The following is a 25,001-nucleotide window of genomic DNA, read 5'->3' as shown; positions in this document are numbered from 1 at the left end:
TCTTCACTGGGTCTCCTGGCCCTGGCTTCTAAGAGAGGCAAGAGTTATGCAGTCTGTGCCAGACCAGACCGCTTAGATCTTCCTGTGTGCCTGAACTCCAACTGTGTTACTTACTACTTACTTGGCCTTTGGCAGGTTACTTAAGCACTCACTGCAGTTTTTTCATCTATAAAAAGGGGATCATAACAGTGATTCATTTTAGGGTAGTTGGGAAGACTATATGAATCTGGATCTTCCTCTTCTCTGTAAATCTTTAAATTTGGAGTGCCCCTGAATTCTGGTCCTCTTCCCCATGCTCATTCCCTTAGTCATCTCAGCTGGAGTCATGGCTTTAATATCCATATCTGCTAACTCGCAAATGTGCAGCTCCAACTCAGACCTCTCTCCTGAAGCCCAGACTCATATATATATACAGCTGCCTTCTCAACATGGCCACTTGACGGCTAATAGATATCTTAACTTTAATATGTGCAAGGCTGAACTCCTAATTTTTTTCATTCAAACCTTCTCTGCCCAAAGTCCTTTTAATCTCAGTTCCTGAAACTGTCCTTCCAGAGGCTCAGACTCAGTCACCCTTCACTTTTCTCTTGTTCTCACTCCTTACATCCCATCCACCTGGAAATCCAGCTGGCTCCTCTTTTGAGCTGTAGACAGAATCAGACTCCTCCAACCAACATCTGTGGTTGCATCCTGGACCAAGCCCCATCAGCTCTCACCTAGATTATTACAGTAACCTCCTGACTGATTTCCTTCCACCTTGGCCTGTTCACAGTCTCTTCTCAGGTCAACAGATTGATAAATCGGATGCTGTCACTCCTTTCTCAGAACCTCCATTGGCTTCCCATTTCATGACCACTATAAGCCAAAATATTTATGATGGATTTTAAGATCATATGTAGTCAAATCCTCAGCCTCCATTTTGTAACCTCATCTCCTACTTTACCCATTGCTCATTCTACTCCAGTATCATCCTTGCTCCTCTGGGACTCCTCAAGCATGCTCTGGTCTTAAGGCCTTTGCACTGCCTATTCCCTTTACTGGAATGCTCTTCCCCCAGATACCCCTATAGCTAACTCCTTCTTCAAGTCTTTGCTCAACTGTCTTTTCTCAGTGAGACATACTCTCACTACCCTTTTAAAAACTATAACTTTCCTCAGTCCTATGACACTCCTGATCTCCCTTCTGGTTTTTTCCACTGCACAGACCACCCTCTAACATACTATATACTTTACTTATTACATTTATTGATTATTTGTCTTCTCCCACTAGAATATAAGCTCCCCTAGAGCAAGAATACTTGTTTTATGTTCACTGGTGTTTTGCATCCAGACACCAGAACAGTGATGTACATAGTAGAGCTCACGAAATATCTATGGAATAAATGGACAGTCCATGCAACACAGTGTTTTTATGTGTATATGCATATATATATGCTTTGTATATAATTATTATTATACATTATAATTACATAATTATAGTTATAGTATACATTATTATATATCATTTTATAAGCAATATATACAGTTATTAATCTCACAACTACCTGGCTTCCATGTATCTTCTTACTCTCATCTCCCTGCGCTCTTTTTCTAGTTCTAGCTCAGCTATACATAATTCTCTCATCTCTAGAGCTTTCCACATGTAATCTTCTCTCTGTCCTTGCGAAATCTATGCTCATCTCAGGTTTCAGTTTAGGACTTCCCTGACTCTAGGTCAGCCCCCTCCACCAGCAACTCCCCCCCTCCCCCACCATGTGCTCCTTGCTCATCGCCCTGCTTTGTAATTACTTGCTTCTCATTTGTCTTTTCAGCTAGCGTCTGTGACAACAGACACTATGCCTGTGATGGTAGTCATTGCAGCATCCCCAGCGCCCAGCACCGGGCTTGATACATAGGAGTCTTTCAGTAAACATTAATGCGATGAATGAGAAAGGCCCACAGCAGTGACTGCATTGCTGCACCTTCCACATGCATTGCTTAGTAACCATGTGCAATTGCATCTTGTGCTGCTTCTTAGGTAATAACAATCGCTAACACTTTCCTAACTCAATCCTCACAACTCTGTGTACCCCATACTCTGAGTGCCCTTATTTGAGAAGGGAGGAACTTGAAATTTAGAGAACTCAAGGTACTTTCTCAAGGTCACAGAGCTGGCAAGTGTTGGACCAGGATTAAAACCCAGGCAGTCTGGCACCAGAACTTCTAAGCTTATACGATGCCACATCATTCAGCCATTTTAATTTTGGACTTGCCCTTTTGCTTATTCAAAAATTACTCAACTGTCTGTCCTTAGCAAGTGTGTCAAAGAACAATCCATACCACCTTTAATGTACGTTTATCAGGGTCTTCCTTATGGAGGAGCCGTCACACATACTTCCCTTTCAGCAAAGAGAAAACCAAAGCCTGAGCAGGGTCAAGATCAGCATTATTACCATTAACACCAGTTTGCCATTTTATCAAACACAAGCTATGTGCCAGGCACCTTCCCACACCTCATCTTATTTAATAATTAGTTTTTAGTTTAACTAAAGGGGAACCTTGTCTGACTTTTACTCCATGACTCTCTGGATCACGATTTGAATCACTTAAAATTTATTATCAAAGTCGTTAGAACGCCTTTTTTTTTTTTTTTCAGAGACCTGCCCAACTACCTTATTTTCAGATCTGGGAACTGAGATTCTGAAAGGTTAAGTGCCTTGTCCAAGGTCAAGCAGGTGATGGTCTAGTCCGGGCTGGAAGAGGCCTTCTGAATCCAAGTCCAGAGCTCTCGATAAGGGGCTATACATCCAGTCACCTTTACTCCCCTCAATGCACATCAATGAAAAGGCATCGTGTCTCTTTTTAAATGCATTTACCTAATGGAAAGTAGTTATTATTGCTCATGATTTATTTTTTTAAAGAGATTTTATTTATTTGACAGAAAGAAACACAGCAAGAGAGGGGAACACAAACAGAGGGAGTGGGAGAGGAAGAAGCAGACTCACTCCCCCACCCACCAACAGGGAGTCCCATGCAGGGCTCCATCCCAGAATCCTGGGATCATGACCGGAGTCGAAGGCAGATGTTAACGACTGAGCCACCGAGGCGCCCCACTGCTCATGATTTAGTATCCATGATATGCTATTTGACAAATCGTGTCCTGGAATTCACACTTTTTAGCATCCCCCTCCAGGAGCATTCCAGGGTTACGCTGGTGGCAGCAGCAGCCACCCTTTGTGACTGGGTGACGAAGGGCCAGGGCGCCCTCAGTCTGTTCACGGCAGCCAGTCAGGGCTCGGAGCTACAGAGCTGCACCAATTGGAGATTACCGAAGCCTCAACAAGAGCCAATTGGTGGCTCAAAGTCGAGAAGAATGTGACTGGCGGACAGCAATCAATCAGAGGGGAGGAGCAGATCACCGACCTCCAATCAGAGGCTTTAAGATCTCGGTCGTGGGTGGTGCTGGCGTGAGGCCCACGGGCCAGCCAATCAGCAGGTGAGCGGTCTCCGGCGCGCGTGCGGGAGGCGGCCGAGGGGCGGGGCCTTTCTGCGCGTCGAAACGGTGGACGCTGCGAAGAATGAGGCTTGGTGAGGAGAGCTGGCGACCCCGGTTCGGATTGGGGGCAGCGCGTGCACGTACCAGGCGGGGGTCTGGGGGCTGGGGACGGGGACGCGTGAGGGTTCGGGCGGGGCGCACGGGGCAGGCTCGGAGTTAGGGGTTGCTGTGGGATTGACCCTCCGAGATACGGGATGCGGCGAGCTGAGGGACCGAGTACCGGCCTGGGGAGGGGACCCGCTCCGTCCCGGTGGCTGGGGGAGTAGGGGACACTGTTGCCATGGCAACGCACGTGTGCAGTCCAGCGACCCCTCTTATCGCTTGAACGTGCGCACACCTTAAATCCGCCCCTGGCTACCCCCGCCCTAAACGGTCTCCATCATCTTTTGCTCGAAGGCAGCTGGGCTGGGGCCAGCGCAAAAATAACCCACTTTAGCAGCCGCCTCTCCTTCTTCCCGGCCTAGTTACCCTCTCTCCCCTCCTGCTGCCTCATCAGCGGGCAGAGGATTAAGATTGCCCTGGGGCACTGGCTACAACAGGCCTTTGCCGTTTGACCACCTGGGCCAGTTCACAGCCAGCTGGTGGAATGGCCACAGCTGGGGTCCAGCGCGGCAGCCACATAATGGGGACAGGCACCGTAGAGATGCTGCCGCCAGAGAGACCTTGGGTATCCCCCAGGTAGATTTTTTTTTTTTAGGGCATTCAGTGCAGAACCTTATTCATAACAAGTACTCAGAGAATGGGATCTGACTGATTGAATGAAGACCATGGTGATGGCTTTCAGGCCGTGGACCAGCGCTGTCCAATAGGCATAAAAAGCAAACCAGCTGTGTAATTTGACATTTTACTAGTAACCACATTTTTTAAAAGGGTTAAATTAGGGGTATCTGGATGGCTCAGTGAGGTAAGTGTCTGCCTTCAGTTCAGGTCATGATCCCCGGGTCCCGGGATTGAGTCCCACACAGGGCTCCTTGCTCAGCAGAGAGCCTGCTTCTTCCTCTGCCTGCGGTTCCCTGGCTTGTGTTCGCTCGCGCTCTCTCTCTCTGTCAAATAAATAAAATCTTTAAATAAAAACAAAACCGGTTATGGGTGGCTCAGTGGGTTAAAGCCTCTGCCTTGGGCTCAGGTCATGATCTCAGGGTCCTGGGATCCAGCCGGGCATCGGGCTTTCTGCTCAGTGGGGAGCCTGCTTCCCCTTCTCTCTCTGCCTACCTCTCTGCCTACTTGTGATCTCTCTCTCTGTCAAATAAATAAAATCTTTTAAAAATACAAAAAGACCCCCCAAAAAAACAAGAAAGGTTAAATTAATTTTATTTATTTTTATTTTATTTAACCTGATATGTCAAATATCAATATTAATATTTATTTAATCAATACTCATCAATATTTAATCAATATTAATAGTTAATATTAAATTATTGGTATCTAAAATTCCATTTTTCATACAAGACCTTCAAAGTCTGGTGTGTATTTATAACACATCTTAGTTCAGACCAGACATAATTCCAGTGCTCAGTGGCAGCATTTAGCTAATGGCTACCATATGAGACTGGACAGCTATAAGCATTTCTTATGTATGTGTGAATTGTGGCTAAAGATATGAAACTTACCAGTATTCTTTGAAACTCTCTTCTGTGTTGGGAGCACTGCAGTGAGGCAACAAAAAATCATTAAGGCCTGGTCTTTTTTCTCAAGGAGCTTACAGTCTAGTTGAGAAAACAAACATCCAAAAATTAAGTTGAATTTTAGTTGATTATAATTAAAGCAGTAGTGAAGATAACAAGGCAGTAGATGATTGGCAAACAGGATGGCTGATAATTATCCTTAGGAATTCTAGGGAGAGGGGCACCTGGGTGGCTCAGTTGATTAAGCATCTGCCTTCCTCAGGTCATGATCCCAGGGTCCTGGGATCGAGCCCCTCAGCAAGAAGCCTGCTTCTCCCTCTCTCTCTCCCCCTGCTTGTGTTCCCTCTCTTGCTCCCTCTTGACAAATCGAATACTTTTGAACTCTCTCTCTCTCTGTCAAATAAATAAAATCTTAAAAAGAAAGAAAGAAAGAATTCTAGGGAGGGATACTTCAGGCTCTGACAGTAGAAGACTGGAGTCTGCTCTTGAAGGTTGGCAGAGTGTTTTGCTTTGTTTTATTTTTTAAGATTGTTTATTTATTTATTTGACAGAGAGACAGAGAAAGAGCAAGATCACAGGTAGGCAGAGAGGCAGGCAGAGGGAGAGGGGGAAGCAGACTTCCCGCTGAGCAGAGAGCCTGATTCGGGGTTCGATCCCAGGACCCTGAGATCATGATCTGAGCCGAAGGCAGAGGCTGAACCCACTGAGTCACCTAGGCGCCCCTGTACAGTGTTTTGATGGACTGGAATTGACCATACCTTCTTTTATTTTTAGGGTTGAAAATTGGCAGTTCCGAGACTTTCAGACTGAAGAAGACTGTTCTGTCTCACTGATAACCTCCACCATGATTCATAGCCTCTTCTTGATCAACTCCTCTGGAGATATTTTCCTGGAAAAACACTGGAAAAGTGTGGTCAGCCGTTCTGTTTGTGATTACTTTTTTGAGGCTCAAGAGAGAGCGACTGAGGCAGAAAATGTACCTCCAGTTATCCCTACCCCTCACCACTATCTCTTAAGTGTTTACCGTCACAAGATCTTTTTTGTGGCCGTGATCCAGACAGAGGTTCCGCCTCTATTTGTTATTGAGTTCCTTCACCGAGTAGTGGACACGTTTCAGGTGCGTGAATGTGAGGAGGCTCGTACATGTAAATTATAAAGTGTCTTTATGGTTCTTTTTCCATTGTATTCAGCTTCAATTAAGGAACTTCTTAAAAAATCAAAACTGGCATTGCTCTTCCTCTCCCATCTGGTAACATTCTTGTTTCTGTTTTTTGAATTGGCTGCATCTGAAATGACAAATCGAATACTTTTGAACCTGTTGTATAAGAAAGCCACTCTACTTGGTATGGTTTTATACAGTCATTTTAATTATGGAGGTTGGAATTGCCCTCCTTTTTGTCCATAAATGAGAGGAATTTAGTTTTGGGGTTTGTTTTTTGTTGTTTGGTTGTTTTTTAGTGGACTTGACGCAAGCCTTCATCAACTACATTGCTTTGAATTGCATCAAAAAAGTCAAGTGTGTAAAAATATGTTTATTTTCAAAAGTTAGGAAAAAGTTAAGTAATGCTTGTTTCACTCTCCTTGGTGGGAGTAATATGTGAACCCAAACTTCACTTTGGGTTTGGGGTGCTTATCCACAGCGTGTCAGACTAGTGAGTAACTCTCGTTGAAAACAAAGATCAGAAAATCTTCTGTTCCTTTAAGAATTTAAGTGACACATTTTATGAGACACCGTTTTCACTTTGAGTTTTTCTTTCAGGAATAGATTTGAAGATCTTGGGGGAGCCGGGTGTAGGGGAAGTATAAGTGAGTTATACCAGGATGTCAGCACCATTTACAGCACAGGATTTTAGGCTGCCCAGACTGTGAATGCAAACAGTGGGATCCTTCCCCCTAAAAGAATTGCTCAAATTCCAACTGTTACAGTTATTTGCATAACTCAGACAATATGTGAGAAGCAAGGGCCCCTTGGTTGAACTTCTGTGTCATGTGAAGTCTGGAATTGGTCATATGAATGCAGAAATTGTGGAATTAGAGAAGAAGAAGAGAATGATGACTCTGATATGATGATGAAATTAAAAAATAAGTCAAAGAGCCCTTTTATTTGCAGTCGTATCTGTATCACATGTCTAAAACAGCTTTCATCCCAACAAAGTTAAAATACATTTCATAATTTTTTTTCCCCACCAGTACTTGGTGGTAGCCCGATCCTGGGTTTCTAGTTCTCATGTGGCATACTATTTCCTTCCCACAGTAAAAACTTGAGAATTATAAATCCCAATATGTAGAGGAACTAGAAGTAGAAGAACCCAGTATTATGACCTTATAAACTACTCTCCTTGGGGCTTATTATGATTTCCACATATGATACTTTACCCCATTCTGAGATGAATAGTCCCATTGGTGAAACCCAGCATTTGCTTCATACCGCCATAGCATAAAATACCGTATTAGGTAATTTATTATGAGACAGGAAGTGAGAAAAGTTGCTTAATCTAGTGGAAACCACAGAGGAATTTGGGATAACTGTAAAGTCACTAGTTTGGAAGTCTGGGACTTCAGAGCTTGTCATTTTTGAGAGATTTGTTAAAAGTAAGTGGACATCTCCTGATTTTAATGTCTTTTCTCTCTGGCTGCATTATTTTTTTTTAGTACTAGAATATGGTAGAAGAGTTCCAGCTGCAGAATTGCAAACACAGTTGCTATAGCAGTTTGTCATACTTACAGGTCTTCTTTCCAATGACTCAGTTCAATTTGTCTGATTTATAAAACCTCATGAGGTGTTTTATTTATTTTTCAAAAGAAAAGTACTCTTGGCAAGGGAATGTGTTACTTCCCCCACCCTCTGAAATTCTCATTTTTACAGAAGAAATCTTGTTTTAGAAACACATTCCTGACTCTTAAGTGTTCTTGAATATTGGAATATCTCTGATATTTGCTGTTATCTGTTGTAATTTAGATCATAGCTGTAGTCTGTTCAGTTATGGATGTCATGATTTTAGGAGCATATTGGAAAACTAGAGCATATTCAAAGAAATGGGAAGTGGTGGAATGATCTAGAAACCATATCACAGCATGAATAGTGGAAGGATCAAACTGTCTGGCTGGGAGAAAAAAATTGAAGTGAAAGTTTGTAGCTGTCTTCAAGTGACTGTGGGGCTGTTATGAAAATTTGTTCTGTAAGGCAGATCTAGGAAGCAAATTTCAGCTTAGCAAAAGAAAGAACTTTCTAATAATCAGAGCTTTCCATGAACAGAGTGGGCTTTTTCAAAAGGGTGAATTTCTTTTCAATGGATGAATTCAAGGAGGGTTGTATGACCATCTCAGAGGTCCTGAAAAGATGTGACTGATGTTGCTAGAAGGGGCATATCAAATGACTACAAGCATTTCTTTCTTTTTATCATCATGCATCACATTTTTCAAAGTACTTTATAGTTTACAAAGCACTTTCGCAAATACTATCATTTAATCAATCATGCATAGTTCTTAAAACATCCCTGTGCATCCAGTGGTATTATACTGATTATACTATTAAGAGAAATCAAGACCCGAATTAGCATAACTTTTCTAGTAAGTGACAATAAGGTTACCACACAGGTCTTCTGATTTAGAATCCAGTGTTTTTTCCACAAGCTGGATCATTGAGTATCAAAGACTTTGTTAGTAAAAGGACAAAGCATTTTTAGAATCCTAGCATCTTAGTGTAGAGATGATCCAAAGAGATTTTCTAGTGTGCTAGTTCATCTCCCTCATTTCATTTTATTTCCCCTCTCAGTTTGTATTTGCTGCATGAATGGTTAAGGAATAGCACGATAGAAAGGGTTAAAAAGATTTTGGGGTCCAATCTGTGTCATATCAAGTATTACTGTTTTGCCTAGTTCTTTCAGATTCTTCTTCCTAAGCATGTATGATAGTCTAGATTCAGTTTTGTATTCTATATGTTTTGTCTAGTTGAAGAAACTCACCCAAAAAGGTTAAATGACTTACTTTTAATTTCTAAAACAAGTTAGTAATGACCCTGCTACTATAAGCCAGTCCAGTGTTCTTTCTACCAAATCGGGCTGCTTAAGAGAACTATGGTTATGCTTCATTCCCCCAACGTAGAAGAATATGCCAGAAGCACTGTATAAACACATGCATAGAACTAGATCCTTATTCTCTAGGAAGATTCTTTCTCCTTATCACAGTCTCTGAATGATTTATATGATATATGTATGATATTTTCATCAGGATTATTTTGGAGTCTGTTCAGAGCCTGTGATCAAAGACAATGTGGTCGTGGTTTATGAGGTACTAGAGGAGATGCTTGATAACGGGTTTCCATTGGCCACTGAGTCAAACATCCTCAAAGAGCTGATAAAGCCTCCCACGATCCTTCGGACGGTCGTCAACACCATAACAGGTACGGAGAAAGGGGAAACCCACAGAGCTGCCGTCCTGGGTGTGGCTTCCTCCAGTGTTGTGCACTGGTTTTTGAGTGCTTGTCTTTGGGGCTCTTAGATGTCCAGATGCTTTAATTTTGCTCATTATAGTCTTTGATTATGATGTGAAATAATGTCTTTGTTATGTAAAAAGTACCCTGATTTCAATGACAGAATAAAGTGTGCTCTTTAAAAAGAGGTTTTTTTTTTCTGATTACAGAAATGTCAGAGATACAGGAAAGCACAAAGAACTTGAAAATAACTTTTTTTTTCAAGATTTTATTTGTTTATTTGTCAGAAAGAGAGCATGAGCAAGGGGAGCAGCAGGGAGAGGGAGAAGCAGGCTCCCCGCTGAGCAAGGAGCCCTAGGTGGGACTCAATCCCAGGAACCTGGTATCATGACCTGAGCCCAAGGCAGAGGCTTAACTGACTGGGACACCCACGCATTCCAAAAGTAACTCTTAATCCCGCCACAGTTTTGACATTTTTTTTATCTTTTCTAGACAGATGAATAATGAATAGATGCATAGAATGTTTTAAAAACAACTCTTGTATATTTTTTATGACTTTTATCAATATTTTGTGAACATTATCCCATTATGATACATTGTACATGATTTTTAGTAACTTTATCATTTTCTTTCAGGGGCGCCTGGATGGCTCAGTAGGTTAAGCCCTGCCTTTGGCTCAGGTCATGGTCTTGGGGTCCTGGGATCGAGTCCCGCACTGGGCTCCGTGCTCAGCACAGAGATTGCTTCCCTCTCTCCCTCTGCCTGCCTCTTGGCCTACTTGTGATCTCTCTCTGTCAAATAAGTAAATAAAATTTTTAAAAATATGTAATTTTCTTTCATATAGAATAGACCTTAAGGTATTTACTCAGTCTGTTTTTGATGTTTCTGATTTTTTGTTCTTTTAAATAACAAGGAATTAACATTCTTATACTTAAATCTTTGTGTACATGTAGGGTGATTTGTTTTCAGTACTAGCAATGGAAGTACTAGATCAAAGTGTGTTCACATTTTAAGAACTTTAATGCATTGTGCCAAATTGCTCCGAAAATTCATGCTTTCAGTAGCAGTTTCTGTGCATCCTAGACAACCCTTCTGTTGTTATTAATTTTTTCAGAACATTGGCAATTGGTTTAGTCATATCTTTTTTTTTTAGTCATATGTTTTTTAAAATATATTTTATTTATTTATTTAACAGAGAAAGTGAGCACACAAGCAGGGGGAGCAGGAGAAGGAGAAGCAGGCTCCCCACTGAGCAGGAATCCGTTGTGGGGCTTGATCCCAGGACTCTGGGAACATGACCTGAGCCAAAGGCAGATGCTTAACTAACTGAGCCACCCAGGTGCCCCAGTTTAGTCATATCTTATGTACACCCTCATTTTTTATTACTAAGGAAGTTAAAACCCTTTGAGTATTTATTGATTGTTCTTCTATTCTGAATTACCTAGTTGTGTGTCCTTTGCCCTATTTTTCTTTTGTTGTTGGAATGTAGTTCTTTTTTCCTACTAAATTAAAAGAATTCCTTTTGGGGCACCCGGGTGGCTTAGTTCATTAAGCATCTGACTCTTAATCTCAGATCAGGTCTTGATCTCAGGGTCGTGAGTTCAACCCTGATTTGGGTTCCATGCTGGGTGTGGAGCCTACTTTAAAAAAAAAAAGAAAAGAAAAAGAATTCCTTTTACTTAAGGACATTAAACTATCACGTATGTAGAAAATTTGGAAATATACATGGTAGTTTGTAGTTCTGTGTATTTTTGATCCTCTCTTTTATAGATATTTTTTTGCAGTCTGTCACTTGTCATTTAACATTGTTTATGGTGTGTTTGCTTAGCCACATTTAATTCTGATTTAGTCAAATGAGTCATTCTGCTTCATTCAGCTTTTATATTTTGAGTCTTGCTTAATATATAAACAAGGGCTTGCATGGCATTTGACAAACGAAAGATAATTTTTAAGAAGTATAAATATGCAAGAATACCTGGGAATAGTTTGAAAAAGAATTACAAAGCCTGGACAGATTTGCCTTGTCCAGTATCAAGCTATATTAAGTTCATGTGGTACAGGAGACAAAAACGCATAGATAGATAAACTATAAAAGCCAAGACAATTTTGGAAATTATATTTATTTATTTATTTATTTATTTGAAATATTATGAAATATTATGAAATAAATATGAAAATTATGAAATAAATATATTTATTTTATTTTTTAAAAAGATTTTATTTATTCATTTGACAGATAGCACAAGCAAAGGGAGCAGCAGGCTCCCCACTGAGCAGGAAGCCTGATATGGGGCTTGCTCCAAGGCCGTTGAGATCATGACCCAAACCAAAGACAGATGCTTAACTGACTGAGCCACCCAGGAGACCTAAAAATAAATTTTTTTTTAAAAAGATTTTATTTATTTATTTGACAGAGAGATCACAAGTAGGCAGAGATGCAGGCAGGGGGAGGGAGCGGAAGCAGGCTCCCTGCCGAGCAGAGAGCCTGACCCCACTGAGCCACCCAGGCGCCCTGAAAATAAATATTTTTTAAAAAGATAAAGAGCAGTAGAGAAAATCAGATGGATACAAGATATATTATAAAGTTTTGGTAATTTTAAAAACGTGGTATTGGCCCAGTAATAGATAAATAGATGATTGGGATGAGGTAGAAGTTCAGAAACAGGGTGCCTGGGTGGCTCAGTTGGTTAAGCGTCTGCCTTCGGCTTAGGTCATGATTCCAGGGTCCTGGGATCGAGCCCACATCGACTCCCTGCTCAGCTCCACGAGTCTGCTTCTCCCTCTCCCTCTTCTGTGCTTGCTTTCTCTCTCTCTCTCTGTCAGAAAATAAATAAGATCTTTAAAAAGAAAAAAGAAGAAAAAGTTCAGAAACAAACCCTTGCTTTTGTAGGAATTTGGTATATATAGATGTAATATATCAAATCAGTGGGCCAGGGGCCAATCAGTAAATATATTGTGTTAGGACAGTCAGGTTTGATATAGAACAAAATGAAGTCCCCCTACCCATTCTGTACACAAAATAAATTCCAGCAGGGTCAAAGAATTAAATACAAACCTTATAATTGTTAGAAGAAAACATAGGGGAATGTTTTTTTAAGTTCAGAGAAGGTAAGTTCTCCTTTTTTAAAAAGTGTATTTTCTTCTAGTTCTTTTATGGATTTACGTTTGGACATAATTCTTTAATCTATTTAGAAATTATGTTGGTATGCAGTGTAAAGAAAGCCTCCATGTTTATTTCCCCAACATTGTCTACCAGCTTTCCTAGCACCATTTATTAAATAACCTAACCTTTTTCCCTGTTTTAAAATATTTTTATCTTGTACTAAGGCACTGTGGATTCTTTGCTTTTAGGCTTCCTGCCTTACATACTGCTTTAATTACTATAGCTTGACATGACATGTTTTAATATATGGTGCCTCTTTTTAAGAAAACACATTTGTTGGCTTTTTCAATATTTTGGGTTCATTGAACTCTTAAACTCTTTGTTAGTGCCTGAATCATTTTTTAATATTTTGGATTCGTTTTCCTGAATCTCTCTTAAATCTAGCAAAAGGTACCTGGGAGTCATTTTTGAAAAGCTGAAATGTTCTGCAAATGTGCTGAATATGTCTGTGTGTTTAATGTTTCTTTCTTTAGATTGAAAATATCCAGGTTACAAAAGAAGGAAATAGATTTTAAATTAGTTATATTTCAGAATTTCAGCATAGAACTTTTGGGTTAAAAAATATTTTTGATCCTTGTTGGGGGGGAAACAAGGATTGATTTACAACTCTTATAGACAGGGAGAGACCTAATTTGTATTCTTTTCCTAAGATTCAGTATTAGTAGTAGTAAAATATGTACATTTTAATAACTAGCATAAATGGGCTTAAAAATCCACCTTGAACTAGAATACTGTTTTTACCCATAAAAATTTTATATTAAAATGTAGATCACCATCCCTGCTGAAAGCCAGTACATTATTTAAGCTACAAGCTATTGTGAAATTTGAGAGACCAAGTTCATGTTTCTTTTAAAACCAAAATATGATATCTGTTTCTCAGGTAACTTTTTAACCTTCATTCTGCTCAAAGAAGCAGATCTGATGGTAATAGGTTTTTAGAATAGACTAGGTTACCCAGATAGAAGTTGAGAAAACTCTTACTTTTTTTTTTTTTTAAATTCTCCCAATTGAGTGCATGAATAATGGGAGCATAGAAACTTCTAGGGAAGTGTTCTATGATTATTAGATAATTAGTTACAGCTAATTATCCAGTTGGAATTAAATTACAGTCATATTCATTATCTTAGGAAGCACCAATGTGGGTGACCAGCTTCCTACTGGACAGCTGTCAGTGGTACCCTGGCGAAGGACTGGGGTGAAGTACACCAACAATGAGGCCTATTTTGACGTGATCGAAGAGATTGATGCCATCATTGATAAATCGGGTAGGTGCTTTTAATCTCTTTTCAGAACTAGAGAGTGGAAAGGGTATCCTTCATATAACACTTGCTATATATAGAATTATCCCTCATTCAAGATCACTCATTTTAATTTAGTACCTACTTTGTGTCAGGCACTGTGCTAGGTACTGGGAGTAGACTTAAATATTATGATGCAGATGACATGATTATATATATGGGAACCCCTAGAGACTCAACAAAAAACTGTTAGAACTAATAAATACTGTAAAGTCACAATGTGCACAATCAACATAAAGAACAGTAGCATTTCTAAATATAAACAGTGAACTATGCTAAAAGAAAATGAAGAAAACAGTCCCATTTACAATAGTACCAAAAAGAATAAAACAGGAGTAAACTTAACCAAACTCATACTCAGAAAATTATAAAACACTGATGAAGGAAATTAAAGAAGACACAAATAAATGGAAGTAAATGAAAATAAATATGTTAATGGAGTGGAAGAATTAATATTACTAAAATGTTAAAGGCGCCTGGATGATTCCTTCGGTTAAGCGTCTGCCTTCAGCTCAGGTCATGATCGCAGGGTCCTGGGATCGAGCCCCATGTCGGGCTCCCTGCTTGGCAGGGAGTCTGCTTCTCCCTCTCGTTCTGCCCCTACCCCCAGCCCCAGTTTGTGCTTGCTCTCTCTCAAATAAATCTTTTAAAAATTAAGATTCTCTCTTTCTACCTCTGCCCCTCCCCCTTCCTCCCTTTTAAACAAAAATAAACGTTTAAAAAAAATTTTTTTTAAGTTCATATTATCCAAAACAATCTATAGATTTAGTGTAATCCCCATCAAAATCCCAATGGCATTCTTTATAGAAATAGAAAAAATAATTCTAAAATTTATATAGAACCACGAAAGACCCCAAATAGCCAAAGCAATTTTTTTTTTTTAAAGATTTTATTTATTTACCTGACAGAGATCACAAGTAGGCAGAGAGGCAGGCAGAGGGGTGGGGGAAGCAGGCTCCTTGCCAAGCAGAGAGCCTGACACAGGGCTGGATTCCAGAACCCCAAGATCACGACCTGAGCCAAAGGCAGAGGCCCAACCCACTGAGCCACCCAGGTGCCCTAGCCAAAGCAATCTTGAGCAAGAACAACAAAGCTGGAGACTTCATACTTCCTGAGATCAAAATGTATCACAAAGCTAAAATAATCAAAACTATTATACTGGCATAAAAACAGTTACATAGGCCAATGAAGTAGAATAGAGAGTTCAGAAATAAAACCACACATTTACAGTTAACTGATCTTTGACAGGGGAACCAAGATTACACCATGGGGAAAGGATAGTCTCTTCATTAAATGATGCTGGGAAAGTGGAATATCCACATGTGGAAGATTAAATTGGACCTTTATCTCACACCAAAAAATACAAAAAACAAAACTCAAAATGTATTAAAGCCTTAAATGTAAAATATGAAATCATAAAACTACTAGAAGAAGACATAGGGAAAGAGCTTCTTGACACTAGTCTGGGCAGTGGCTTTTTTGAATATGATGCCAAAAGCAGAAATAGGCAATTAGGATTGCATCAAACTAAAAAGTTTCTGCACAACAAAAACAGTCAACACAGTAAAAAGACAACCTGTGGGAGAAGCTCAAGGAATCCATGTTGAGTGAAAGAAAAGAGGAGTCCAGAGTTGTGGAAAAGCATGGGCATTTCAAAGCTATACAAAGAGGGAAATTTGCAGAAAGCACTGAGGAACAGGAGCTAGAAAAGCAGAAAACTAGGAGAGGTTAGGAGAAAGGAGGATTTTACAAAGGGAGAATGAGATGTCAACAATGACATGCTACAGAGAGCTCCTGTAGGATAAAGATGCAAAGTGTCCATTTGATTGATGACACAGTAGGGAGAGCAGTTTCTGCTATGAAGTTTTCTGAACCGTTGGTTACAATGATACCCTGTTTGATTCTTGCACTAGATGGAAGACTTCTTTAAGCTAATAAAGGTCTCATTCATCTTTTATCCCCCTTGCTTCATCATAGTGTCTCATATTTGATATGCAGTTGATAAATATTTAGAAGGATGGACCAATGCATTTGGTAGATGAATTGGATAGAAGGACAGAAGGAAAGAAGGAAAGGAGGGTGAAAGAAGGGAGGGAGAAGACAAAAGTTGGGGAGGAAGAGAGAACGTTAAAGAAGGCAGTAGGGAGGAAATACGTTGGTTGTGAAAGACGGAGAAACGTTGAATAACCTCTTACGGTCTTTTTGGCTTGTTCCTATCTCAGGTTCCACTATTACTGCTGAGATCCAGGGGGTTATTGATGCCTGTGTCAAGCTGACTGGAATGCCAGACCTTACGCTTTCCTTCATGGTAAAATCCTAAACCATAGATTCAGATCTCGAGATGACAAATTAACTGCTTCTGGAAAGACAGTGGTGAGAATGGAATGGAACAGTTAGAAATACTTATGGATGGGGCGTCTGGGGGGCTCAGTCACTGATCTGCCTTCAGCTCAGATCATGATCCAGGGTCCTGGGATCAAGTCCCACATCAGGCTCCCCGCTATGTGGGAAGCCCGCTTCTCCCTCTCCCACTCTCTCTGCTTGCATTCCCTCTCTCGGTGTGTCTCTGTCAAATAAATAAATACAATCCTTTAAAAAAAAAAAAAAGAAAAGAAAAATACTTAAGGATAGGGTGTCTGGTTGGTTCAGTCAGTTAAGCAGCGAACTCTCGATCTCAGCTGAATTCTTGATCTCAGCGTCGTTGGGTTTAAGCCTCGCTTTGGACTCCTTACAGAGCCTTAAGAAAACTTAAGAAAAAAAGAAAAAATAATTAAGGACAGCCACAAAGCTTATATCAGGCTTGAATTTTCTGTAAGTAGATACAGAATTTGTGTGCATGTGTGTGTGTATATGTGCATGCATGCACGTGCATTTAAATAAAGATAGCCTCTGAATGACTTTCCCAAAAGAACTATGGCTGTTTAATTCCTACTTCTTGCTTTTCCGTGACTGGTGACTACAGAATCCCAGGTTGCTGGATGATGTCAGCTTCCATCCTTGTGTTCGTTTCAAGCGCTGGGAATCTGAACGTATCCTCTCCTTCATCCCTCCTGATGGAAACTTCCGCCTGCTCTCTTACCATGTCAGTGCACAGAAGTAAGCAGCCCTTACAATTACGAATAGAATCTGTGCATAAGTGTATATGTGGAAACAGTACCCGTAGGGATTAAGGACTCAGGCCCTAGAGTTACCTGGGTTCAAATTCCAGTTTCTGTACTTACTAATTGGGTAACCTCAGGTGAGTTGTTTAACCTTTCTGTGTCTGTTTTCTTATCTGTAAGTAGAAAACAAAAAATGGACCTTGTTTGAAGATTAAATAAAATAGTCTCTAAATAGTGCTTTATACAAAGTCGGTGCTCATTAAGATTTCTGTTGCTGTTTTTATGGTGGATATATGTCTAAACAGGAAGACTGTTTCTCTTAAATTGGAATCTGAGTACACCTGTGTTCAGTCCCCCGACCTAAAAGGCTATGAAAAACCATCAAAGGCAGTCATTTTTGGTCTTGAACATTCTCTTTAATATCTTGTCAAAGGACTGTAGAAGCCCTTAGTAGAAGGCGTGTAGTAGAAGGTATACAGACTGAAGGGAGCCATGACACCTCAGAGCCACCAATTTGGAATTTGGAATAAATAATTTAGGAAAAAAAGGTACATGCTTGAGAGCAAAGGCTCTGGACTCAGACTGCCTACATTTAAACCCCATCTTCAGTACTTACGATATGTTGACCTGGGGCAAATTAACCTAATCTTAGTGAAGTACAAGGACAGCACCATTTATGTATAAAATCAGGACAGGAAGAGTGCCTAGTTCATACTTACTGGGAGGATTAAACAAGATAATGGAGATAAAACATTTAGCATAGTGCTGGCGTACAGGAGTGTTTAATAGCTATTAAGAACTATTACTGCTTTGGTATTACTCTGTGATTTCTCTATTTCCGTTCTGTCCTATCATGACAACCTACCATACATACCTCATAAGATTTTTGTGAGGATCAGAGGAACTCTGGTGAAAGCACTCCAAAGATACTATAAAAGGTCCATGAGGTATGAATAGTGCTCTCCCAAATACAAATAATTATTGGTCACGTGTCATAAAGTAAAATACAGAGATATGGCGACTCCTAATTTTTATCTCTAATGCCTTTCTCATAGTAGACTTAGTATACTTTGGTTTTTGTTAATATTAGTCAATCATTAGAAGAGTTGATTCACTTATTAGACAGCGTCTTAGCTTTACAAAAAGAAAAAAAATTAAAGATTACTGGGTTTTTTTCCTGAGCTTTTTTTTTTTTTTTTTTAATAATGAGTAAAGAATTAGGTAAGGAAGGACAAGCTGTCAATGGGGGGCTGGGGGAAGCTTAGTATAAAAAGAGAAAATGTTGCCATTTTTCCAAGTAGAGTAACGAAATGGGTTTTTTGTCTCTTTTCCAGTCTGGTGGCAATTCCAGTGTATGTCAAACATAGCATCAGTTTCCGGGACAGTAGTTCACTTGGACGCTTTGAAATAACAGTGGGACCGAAGCAGACTATGGGGAAGACCATAGAGGGAGTGATGGTCACCAGCCAGATGCCCAAAGGGGTCCTGAATATGAGCCTCGCTCCATCTCAGGGGACACATACATTTGACCCAGTTACCAAGGTAGGAGGAGAATAAGCAGGAGGTTTTGAATTGCTGATACTAGCTGGAAGTATTTTTGCAGGAGCCCTCCTCATGGACGTTACACCTTGTTGAAAGGGAAGCGTAATCAAGGGGACATCCTTTTTCTCCTTGAGATTATTTGCGGCAACAAATAGTTTTCACTCTTGAAAACCACTTTAGAGGCAGCTTGTAATACAGTGAACAGATGCCCTGAGGTTAGAGCTTAACCACCTCAAATGAAGAGTTCCACTGTAACTTCTTTCTTTTTCTTTGAAGATGCTGTCATGGGATGTAGGAAAAATAAATCCCCAAAAGCTACCAAGTTTGAAGGGGACCATGAGTCTTCAGGCTGGAGCTTCCAAACCAGATGAGAACCCCACAATTAACCTGCAATTTAAGATCCAGCAGCTGGCCATTTCTGGTGAGTGACTCATGACTTAACGTTGCTTCATGAGAACAGAAGTGGCTCTTCCCATAGACACCTCCAGATCTGTGTCCACAGATCTCAGAAAACCTTCTGCTGGGTCCCTATTTATGGAGTTTGGTTTCATTTCCTGGCAGGTAATCTTGAGTAAAATCTTCTTTAGCATTTCTGGGGAAAGTTCATCATCCTTACTTTGAAGCTGGCTGAAGTGATCTGACTGCCGGTGTATAAGACACAGTGGAGAAGGAAGCAGTGTGGGTAGATGGAGTGTTGATGAGCAGGTGTTGAGTCATCCTGGCCTTGTCGGTGTGGGGTTCCCAAGGTTTGCAGGATGGGAAGCTTCTGCATTCTCAGCTGGTAACTGAGAAGAACAATTTCCCCTCCTTTCCCCCAGATTCAGAAGGACTTTCACATTTGCTTTTATTACCATATAGAACCCACATCAGCCCACTGTGATCTGCCCCTGTCTCAAGCTGATGATGATGATAGTTACTGCCTACCGGACATTTCCTATGCACCAGGCACTTTCAATCTATGCTATTATTTGTCCTAGAATAAGTGTGTAAGGCAGATAGGAGATTATTTCAGCTTTATATAAAGTTTTTCTTTACCAACAGAATTTGTCTAATATAAGTGGATAGCATTCACTTCAATTCTAAACTCTTTCATCTTAAAACACTTCACAAATTTGGGGCGCCTGGGTGGCTCAGTGGGTTAAGCCACTGCCTTCGGCTCAGGTCATGATCTCGGGGTCCTGGGATCGAGTCCCACATCGGGCTCTCTGCTCTCTGCTTGTCAGGGAGCCTGCTTCCCTCTCTCTTTTCTCTCTGCCTGCCTCTCTGCCTGCTTGTGATCTCTCTCTCTCTCGCTGTCAAATAAATAAAATCTTTAAAAAAAAAAAAAAAACTTCACAAATTTTAAAGCCCTGTGCAGTATTAAAGGTATTTTGCTTTTATACTGTATAGTGAGAATACTAGGAAGCATTCATTCATTCATTAAGTTATATTTTATTTCATTATACATGAATTATTTTATTATTAATTCATGTATTCCATCCAGTAACTTAAGAAAAATATAGAAGGGTCTTATTTTTTCCTTATCCTCATTTCAGTCTTTATTTAACTTTCTGCCCTTGCCACTTTACAAACAGGTCTTCCAAATAGGATAGCTTTTTGTTGGAGAAGTTTTTATTATCGGTGTTCAGACCAAGAGTGAAAAATCTGTGATCTTCAGGAAAATGGAATAAATAAGGGGCAATTATTATTATTTTTCTGGTTCATTGTTAGAACTCTCTCTATTGCACTGATCCTTCTGAATTAAAATGAGTTTTATTTTTAAGATTTTATTTATTTGACAGAGAGAGAGAGAGACAGTGAGAGAGGGAACACAAGCAGGGGGTAGTGGGAGAGGGAGAAGCAGGCTCCCGCTGAGCAGGGAGCTCAATACAGGGCTTAATCCCAGGACCATGGGATCATGACCTGAGCCGAAGGCAGACACCTAACAACTGAGCCTCCCAGGTGCCCCATTAAAATGAATTTAAACAGACAGGCTACATGCTCCTTTTTGAATAATGCCTATCTTCCTTCCTTCCAGGACTCAAGGTGAATCGTCTGGATATGTATGGAGAAAAGTACAAACCCTTTAAGGGCATAAAATACATGACCAAAGCTGGAAAGTTCCAAGTTCGAACCTGAAGGGAGAGTTTTGCAAAAAGAACAGTCATGAACGCTTTTTCATTTCTTACTTGTCTAAAAGTAAAAAATATCAGCCTGTCTCCTAGGTCAGTATCCCCTTCTGGACCCACCCACTCCCTTTTATCCTTAGCCTTCTGTGCCATGGAGCTAATCAAGGGAGAGAAGGGTCGCCAGGGAGAACTGGACAGAACTGGAACACAATCAGTGCCAATTCAGTTCTGCAAGAAGAGATGTGTGACGGAGAGTGTGGCTTGATGCCATATCTAACTATTTTAAACGTGGTTACCATAGGAAAAGAGTAGGATTTGTTACTTGCTTGGCTTTAATGATCTAAAGCCAGTGAATGACTTCTTTTTGTTTTTTCAGGTAGAAAGATTAGAAAGAAGGAAAGAAAGCTTGGAAGGAAATGAATGCTAGTCACAGAAAGTCCAGTTAATAACGAATCTGCTCTATTAGGGAGAAGAAAGGAAACAGTACCGAAGAAGTATGAGGACACAGGCTCAAGTGAAAGGGGCAGAAAAAGCAGTCAAGCCCCACGTGAAGGAGGGTTGGAAGGAGGAGTGGAGTTGGTTTCTTTCTGATCCTTCTACTTTGATATATATATATATATCTATAAAGTCATCAGTACTTCTAGAAGTGAACTGGAAGCTTCCTAAATTTGAGTCCACTAATGACATGGAAAACCCCAGTAGCTTTAGATTTTCCCTTGAAGACTATGATGATATCCAACAAGTTTTCAGGTACTAACTACTGTTTGCCTTTAGCACTTGGTCTGTCATCTTCTGTGAGAGGGTGACCTGCCCTCTTCCTGGCAGAGGCTGCCTGAAATGCCCCCTTTCCCTAACCCACAACAGTTTACTCACTTTACATTGCAGAATTCACCAGCCTTTTTCCTGTTACCCAAGGACAGTTGCAGAAAAGCCAATCCCATAATCCCAGGGCAGCCAGATTTTGTTGTCACAGTGTTCGAGTGTAGATGACCAACTTCCTCTCTAAGTGCATCACAGCTGTAACCCAGTGACTCCTTAGTTACACTTGTCGGTGCTGGGCTAGTGCTGGAGTCTAAGCCTTGCTGTCTGACACTTTTCCATCAGTAACCCTAAGTAAAAAGAATGCTTACCATCAAGAGGCATGGTTAATCCTGGAAGCTGCTCAGTAGTTATCTCCTTGGAGTCTTCTGTGCTCCATTCTGTAATAGAGCTATTAGTAATCTATCTACCGGCCCATCTTTGTTTCAAGACCAAAATTTTATATATATATATATATATATATATATGTATATATATATATATATATATATATATCTCCCCTAAACCTTTGAATAAAGCTGTTACTGAAGGAAGATGGGGCCATGTTGATCATGTGTGCCCCAGTTTAAAAAACATGGTGGCTGAGGGAGTACCTCGGACTTTCCCAATGGGTAATTTTTATTCGAGTTCAATATGCCTATTACCCGTTTAAATATTTATAAAAGACAGGTTTTAAAATTATTGTTGTTCTAGCTTAGAAGAGTGATATTGTGCTCTGCTTCATGCATGGAGAAAAATGAAGACCTGTGCTCTCCAAACCTTACATTTTTCTCTGAAGCCGTTTCCAAGTCCTTCAGCAATTTTGTTTTTCGAGTTTTATCTCCCTACTTCCTGGACTTGTTTTTCCTGCACAGTAATGTTGCTTTGTGGTTTTCCTCTGGGATGAATTGTGTTGTATACAAACAGGTGTGTTTCATACTCCCATCACTCCAGAATTTGTCCCAAATGACTATGTCCTTTATACACACCTGGCAGGGTAGGGGGAACAGCTCTGCCTATGATCCCAGAATACTCAGAATTACTTCTTCTAAGAGCTGGGGAGTATTTGAAGGTTTCCTAGGTCATAGGAAAACAACCAGTCTTGGTCCCTGAATGTTTTTAGGGTTATACATCCAGCTGTGATATTTCCTCCGGGACAGTTCATCCTAATTTCAAGGGGAGAACTTGAGGAGAAGTAAAATATCTAGGGTATGGGACCCACAGGCCTTAGTATATGGAGTAATGTATCCCGCGTGTAGCAGACCTCGAGCCTAGCGGGGCATTGCTGCAACCGCCCAGCGGGGCATCTTGGTTGAGTCATTCAACTCCATATGTGTTTAACATGCGTGGAAGTATCTCCTGTGTTTGAATCATAATAAAGTTGAGTTTTACCAGTCCTCTGTGTCCTATCTCGTTGCTGGGACTAACAGTACTGTTACGCCAGGCAGGCCTCAGAAGAAGCAGTGAGAAATAAGTCAGTTCAGGAGGATCTTACTGCTTTTGTCTTTTCAAACCAGTAGACCTAACGCTATAGCTATGGCAGGATTCTTGTTACCTCTGGAAATAGGGGATGTTGATGTTAATGTCATTTATAAAGTGGTAAGAACAAAGGTGAAGATCGGTTGTTTTTCCCCATTAAAGCTGCTGATGGCTATTCTAGTGCTTTCACCACACTCTTGATCTTAGGTTGGCCAGTTCAGGCGTGAAATGAAGTTAAGTCTTGGGCGATCTGTAAAGTATGGACACTGGCTGTTAGCCCCGTATCTGTAATTATATTCTTTGGTAAGCCCCTCGTGGTCATGAAAAGACATTAGGGCTTTTTCTCTGTTTATGAACTACAGTGTTTGGTGTTTATGAATACTCCATTGCATCTGTCTTGGCTGGTAACATGTCTTCCCCCCTGCTCTGGCTGTTCTGGTTGCACTGTGGTGTGACCTAGTGAATTTTATATAAAAATACGTGTACTTTCCTCTGTGACCAGTAGGTGGTGACTCAGTGCTAGCAATGAGATTAATTTATTGATCGTTAGAATTTTAAAAGAGAATCGAATTTGAAACTCTTAAACTTTCCCCCAGTGCTGGGGGATCCCAAGTACTGGGGATGGTATGAGTTTTGGACTTTTGAAGTTAAATGTGGACTCCCAAATTTATGACACTCTTTGATAACCAGACCTAAGATCGGGGCTCTAGGAGGATAGTAGTTTCCATCATCTGAGTACCTCTGAGTCTTTACCCACTAAAATGTATTGCACAGCTGCCTAAGAATCTTTCTTGTCCTTCAGATCTGTTAGCGTCTGTTTGCTTTATTAACCAGGTGGGGAAAAGGAACTATTTAATTTCACCTTTCCCTGGCCTGCCAAGTTCCAGACATTTTATCCTCAATTTCCTACCCCACACCGGGTAATGATGTGTTGTTAATCTTTGAATGTATTTTAGTGTAACTCACAGGAATCTGTTTGCGGGGCTGGGACTCTGCCCTGCAGCTCGGTCCGCGGCCGCCTGTGAGCAGTGTCTTCACCCAGCCCGTGGTTGCCAGGACCTCACCCGGAGGAATGTTGGGGCCTGTAACTTGGCATTTCCATCCCAGGAGGCCTTACTGCTTCAGTTCATTTCATTCATCCGGGTCTCTGGAGAAAGTCTTGTCATGCAAAGGGGAGGGGGCGAAACCCACTGAATTCCTGCCAGAGATGCGCTCTCTGGGAGTCCTGCCTATTGTCCTCCAGCAGGGTTTGTCTAAATGGCCGGGGTACACTTCTGTCTACCATAAAATGTACCGCTTGCGCGGGAAAACTTACATGGGACAGGTTTAAGGTGGAGGAATCCGTGAACTCAGGCTTAACTGCTCTGGGTGGGGGAGGTGGGGGCTTGAGTATTTCAGGGAAGTTTGGGTTTCGCTCCCCTCTAAATCAAACTCTTGGGCTTTAGAGGGTCTCTTCTGTGAGCTAAAACTACATACTTTTCTTCTAAGAACCTCTAAAGTGAGCTGTTCTCACAGTCTTTCAAGAGATAGAGGCAACTGCAACTTTGTCTCCTCTTTGGGAAACTGCTGGCATATATCCAGCAGCAAGCACCCTTAGATTTCTTCTTGGACCTGGGCTGGCAGTGATGATACAACCTGTCAGCTTGCAGCCAGGAGCAGGAGCTGCAGCTTGAGTTAAGAAATAGTCTAAGAGAAGCAGAAAGCAGCATCCTTAAGGAACATACTAGCGTGGACTGGTCTGGGAGTGCATGGTCTTTTTTTTTTTTTTTTAAGTTTTATTTATTTAAATGATTTCTACACCCCATATGAGGCTCAAACTCACAACCTTGAGATCAAGAGTTGTGTGCTCCTCCGACTGAGGCAGCCGGGCGTCCCATAGTCTGGGAGTTCATTCTTTCAGATGAACAAGAAAGGAAAATGG

General features: G+C 40.8%; 1 protein-coding gene across 2 annotated transcripts; it reads left to right on the top strand.

The window, feature by feature from the left end:
• The first annotated feature begins 3,532 nt into the window (after positions 1–3,532).
• On the top strand, positions 3,533–22,997 carry AP3M2 (adaptor related protein complex 3 subunit mu 2). 2 transcript variants are annotated; one of them, XM_045986048.1, is made up of 9 exons: positions 3,533–3,566; positions 5,934–6,276; positions 9,390–9,561; positions 13,882–14,019; positions 16,275–16,360; positions 17,015–17,148; positions 18,488–18,695; positions 18,972–19,116; positions 20,713–22,997. In XM_045986048.1, the coding sequence occupies exons 2-9, from the start codon at positions 6,004–6,006 to the stop codon at positions 20,811–20,813; spliced, it is 1,257 nt and encodes a 418-aa protein (XP_045842004.1). In that variant the 5' UTR covers positions 3,533–3,566; positions 5,934–6,003; the 3' UTR covers positions 20,814–22,997. The 2 variants fall into 2 exon arrangements, with proteins under 2 accessions (XP_045842004.1, XP_045841997.1); XM_045986041.1 differs by lacking the exon at positions 3,533–3,566 and adding an exon at positions 4,319–4,438.
• Positions 22,998–25,001: the final 2,004 nt, after the last annotated feature.

The sequence above is a fragment of the Meles meles genome, chromosome 2, assembly GCF_922984935.1.
Source record: "Meles meles chromosome 2, mMelMel3.1 paternal haplotype, whole genome shotgun sequence".
NCBI lineage: Eukaryota > Metazoa > Chordata > Mammalia > Carnivora > Mustelidae > Meles > Meles meles.
Note: the sequence above shows the minus strand (reverse complement) of the source record. Positions and strands in the feature narration are given on the sequence as shown.

Excerpts from the sequence above, each read along its gene's own strand:
- AP3M2 (XM_045986048.1), top strand. The coding sequence starts at position 6,004 with ATGATTCATAGCCTCTTCTTGATCAACTCCTCTGGAGATATTTTCCTG. Across the intron at positions 9,562-13,881 it reads GGTCGTCAACACCATAACAG|GAAGCACCAATGTGGGTGAC; the intron begins GTACGGAGAAAG and ends TCATTATCTTAG. Across the intron at positions 17,149-18,487 it reads TACCATGTCAGTGCACAGAA|TCTGGTGGCAATTCCAGTGT; the intron begins GTAAGCAGCCCT and ends TCTCTTTTCCAG.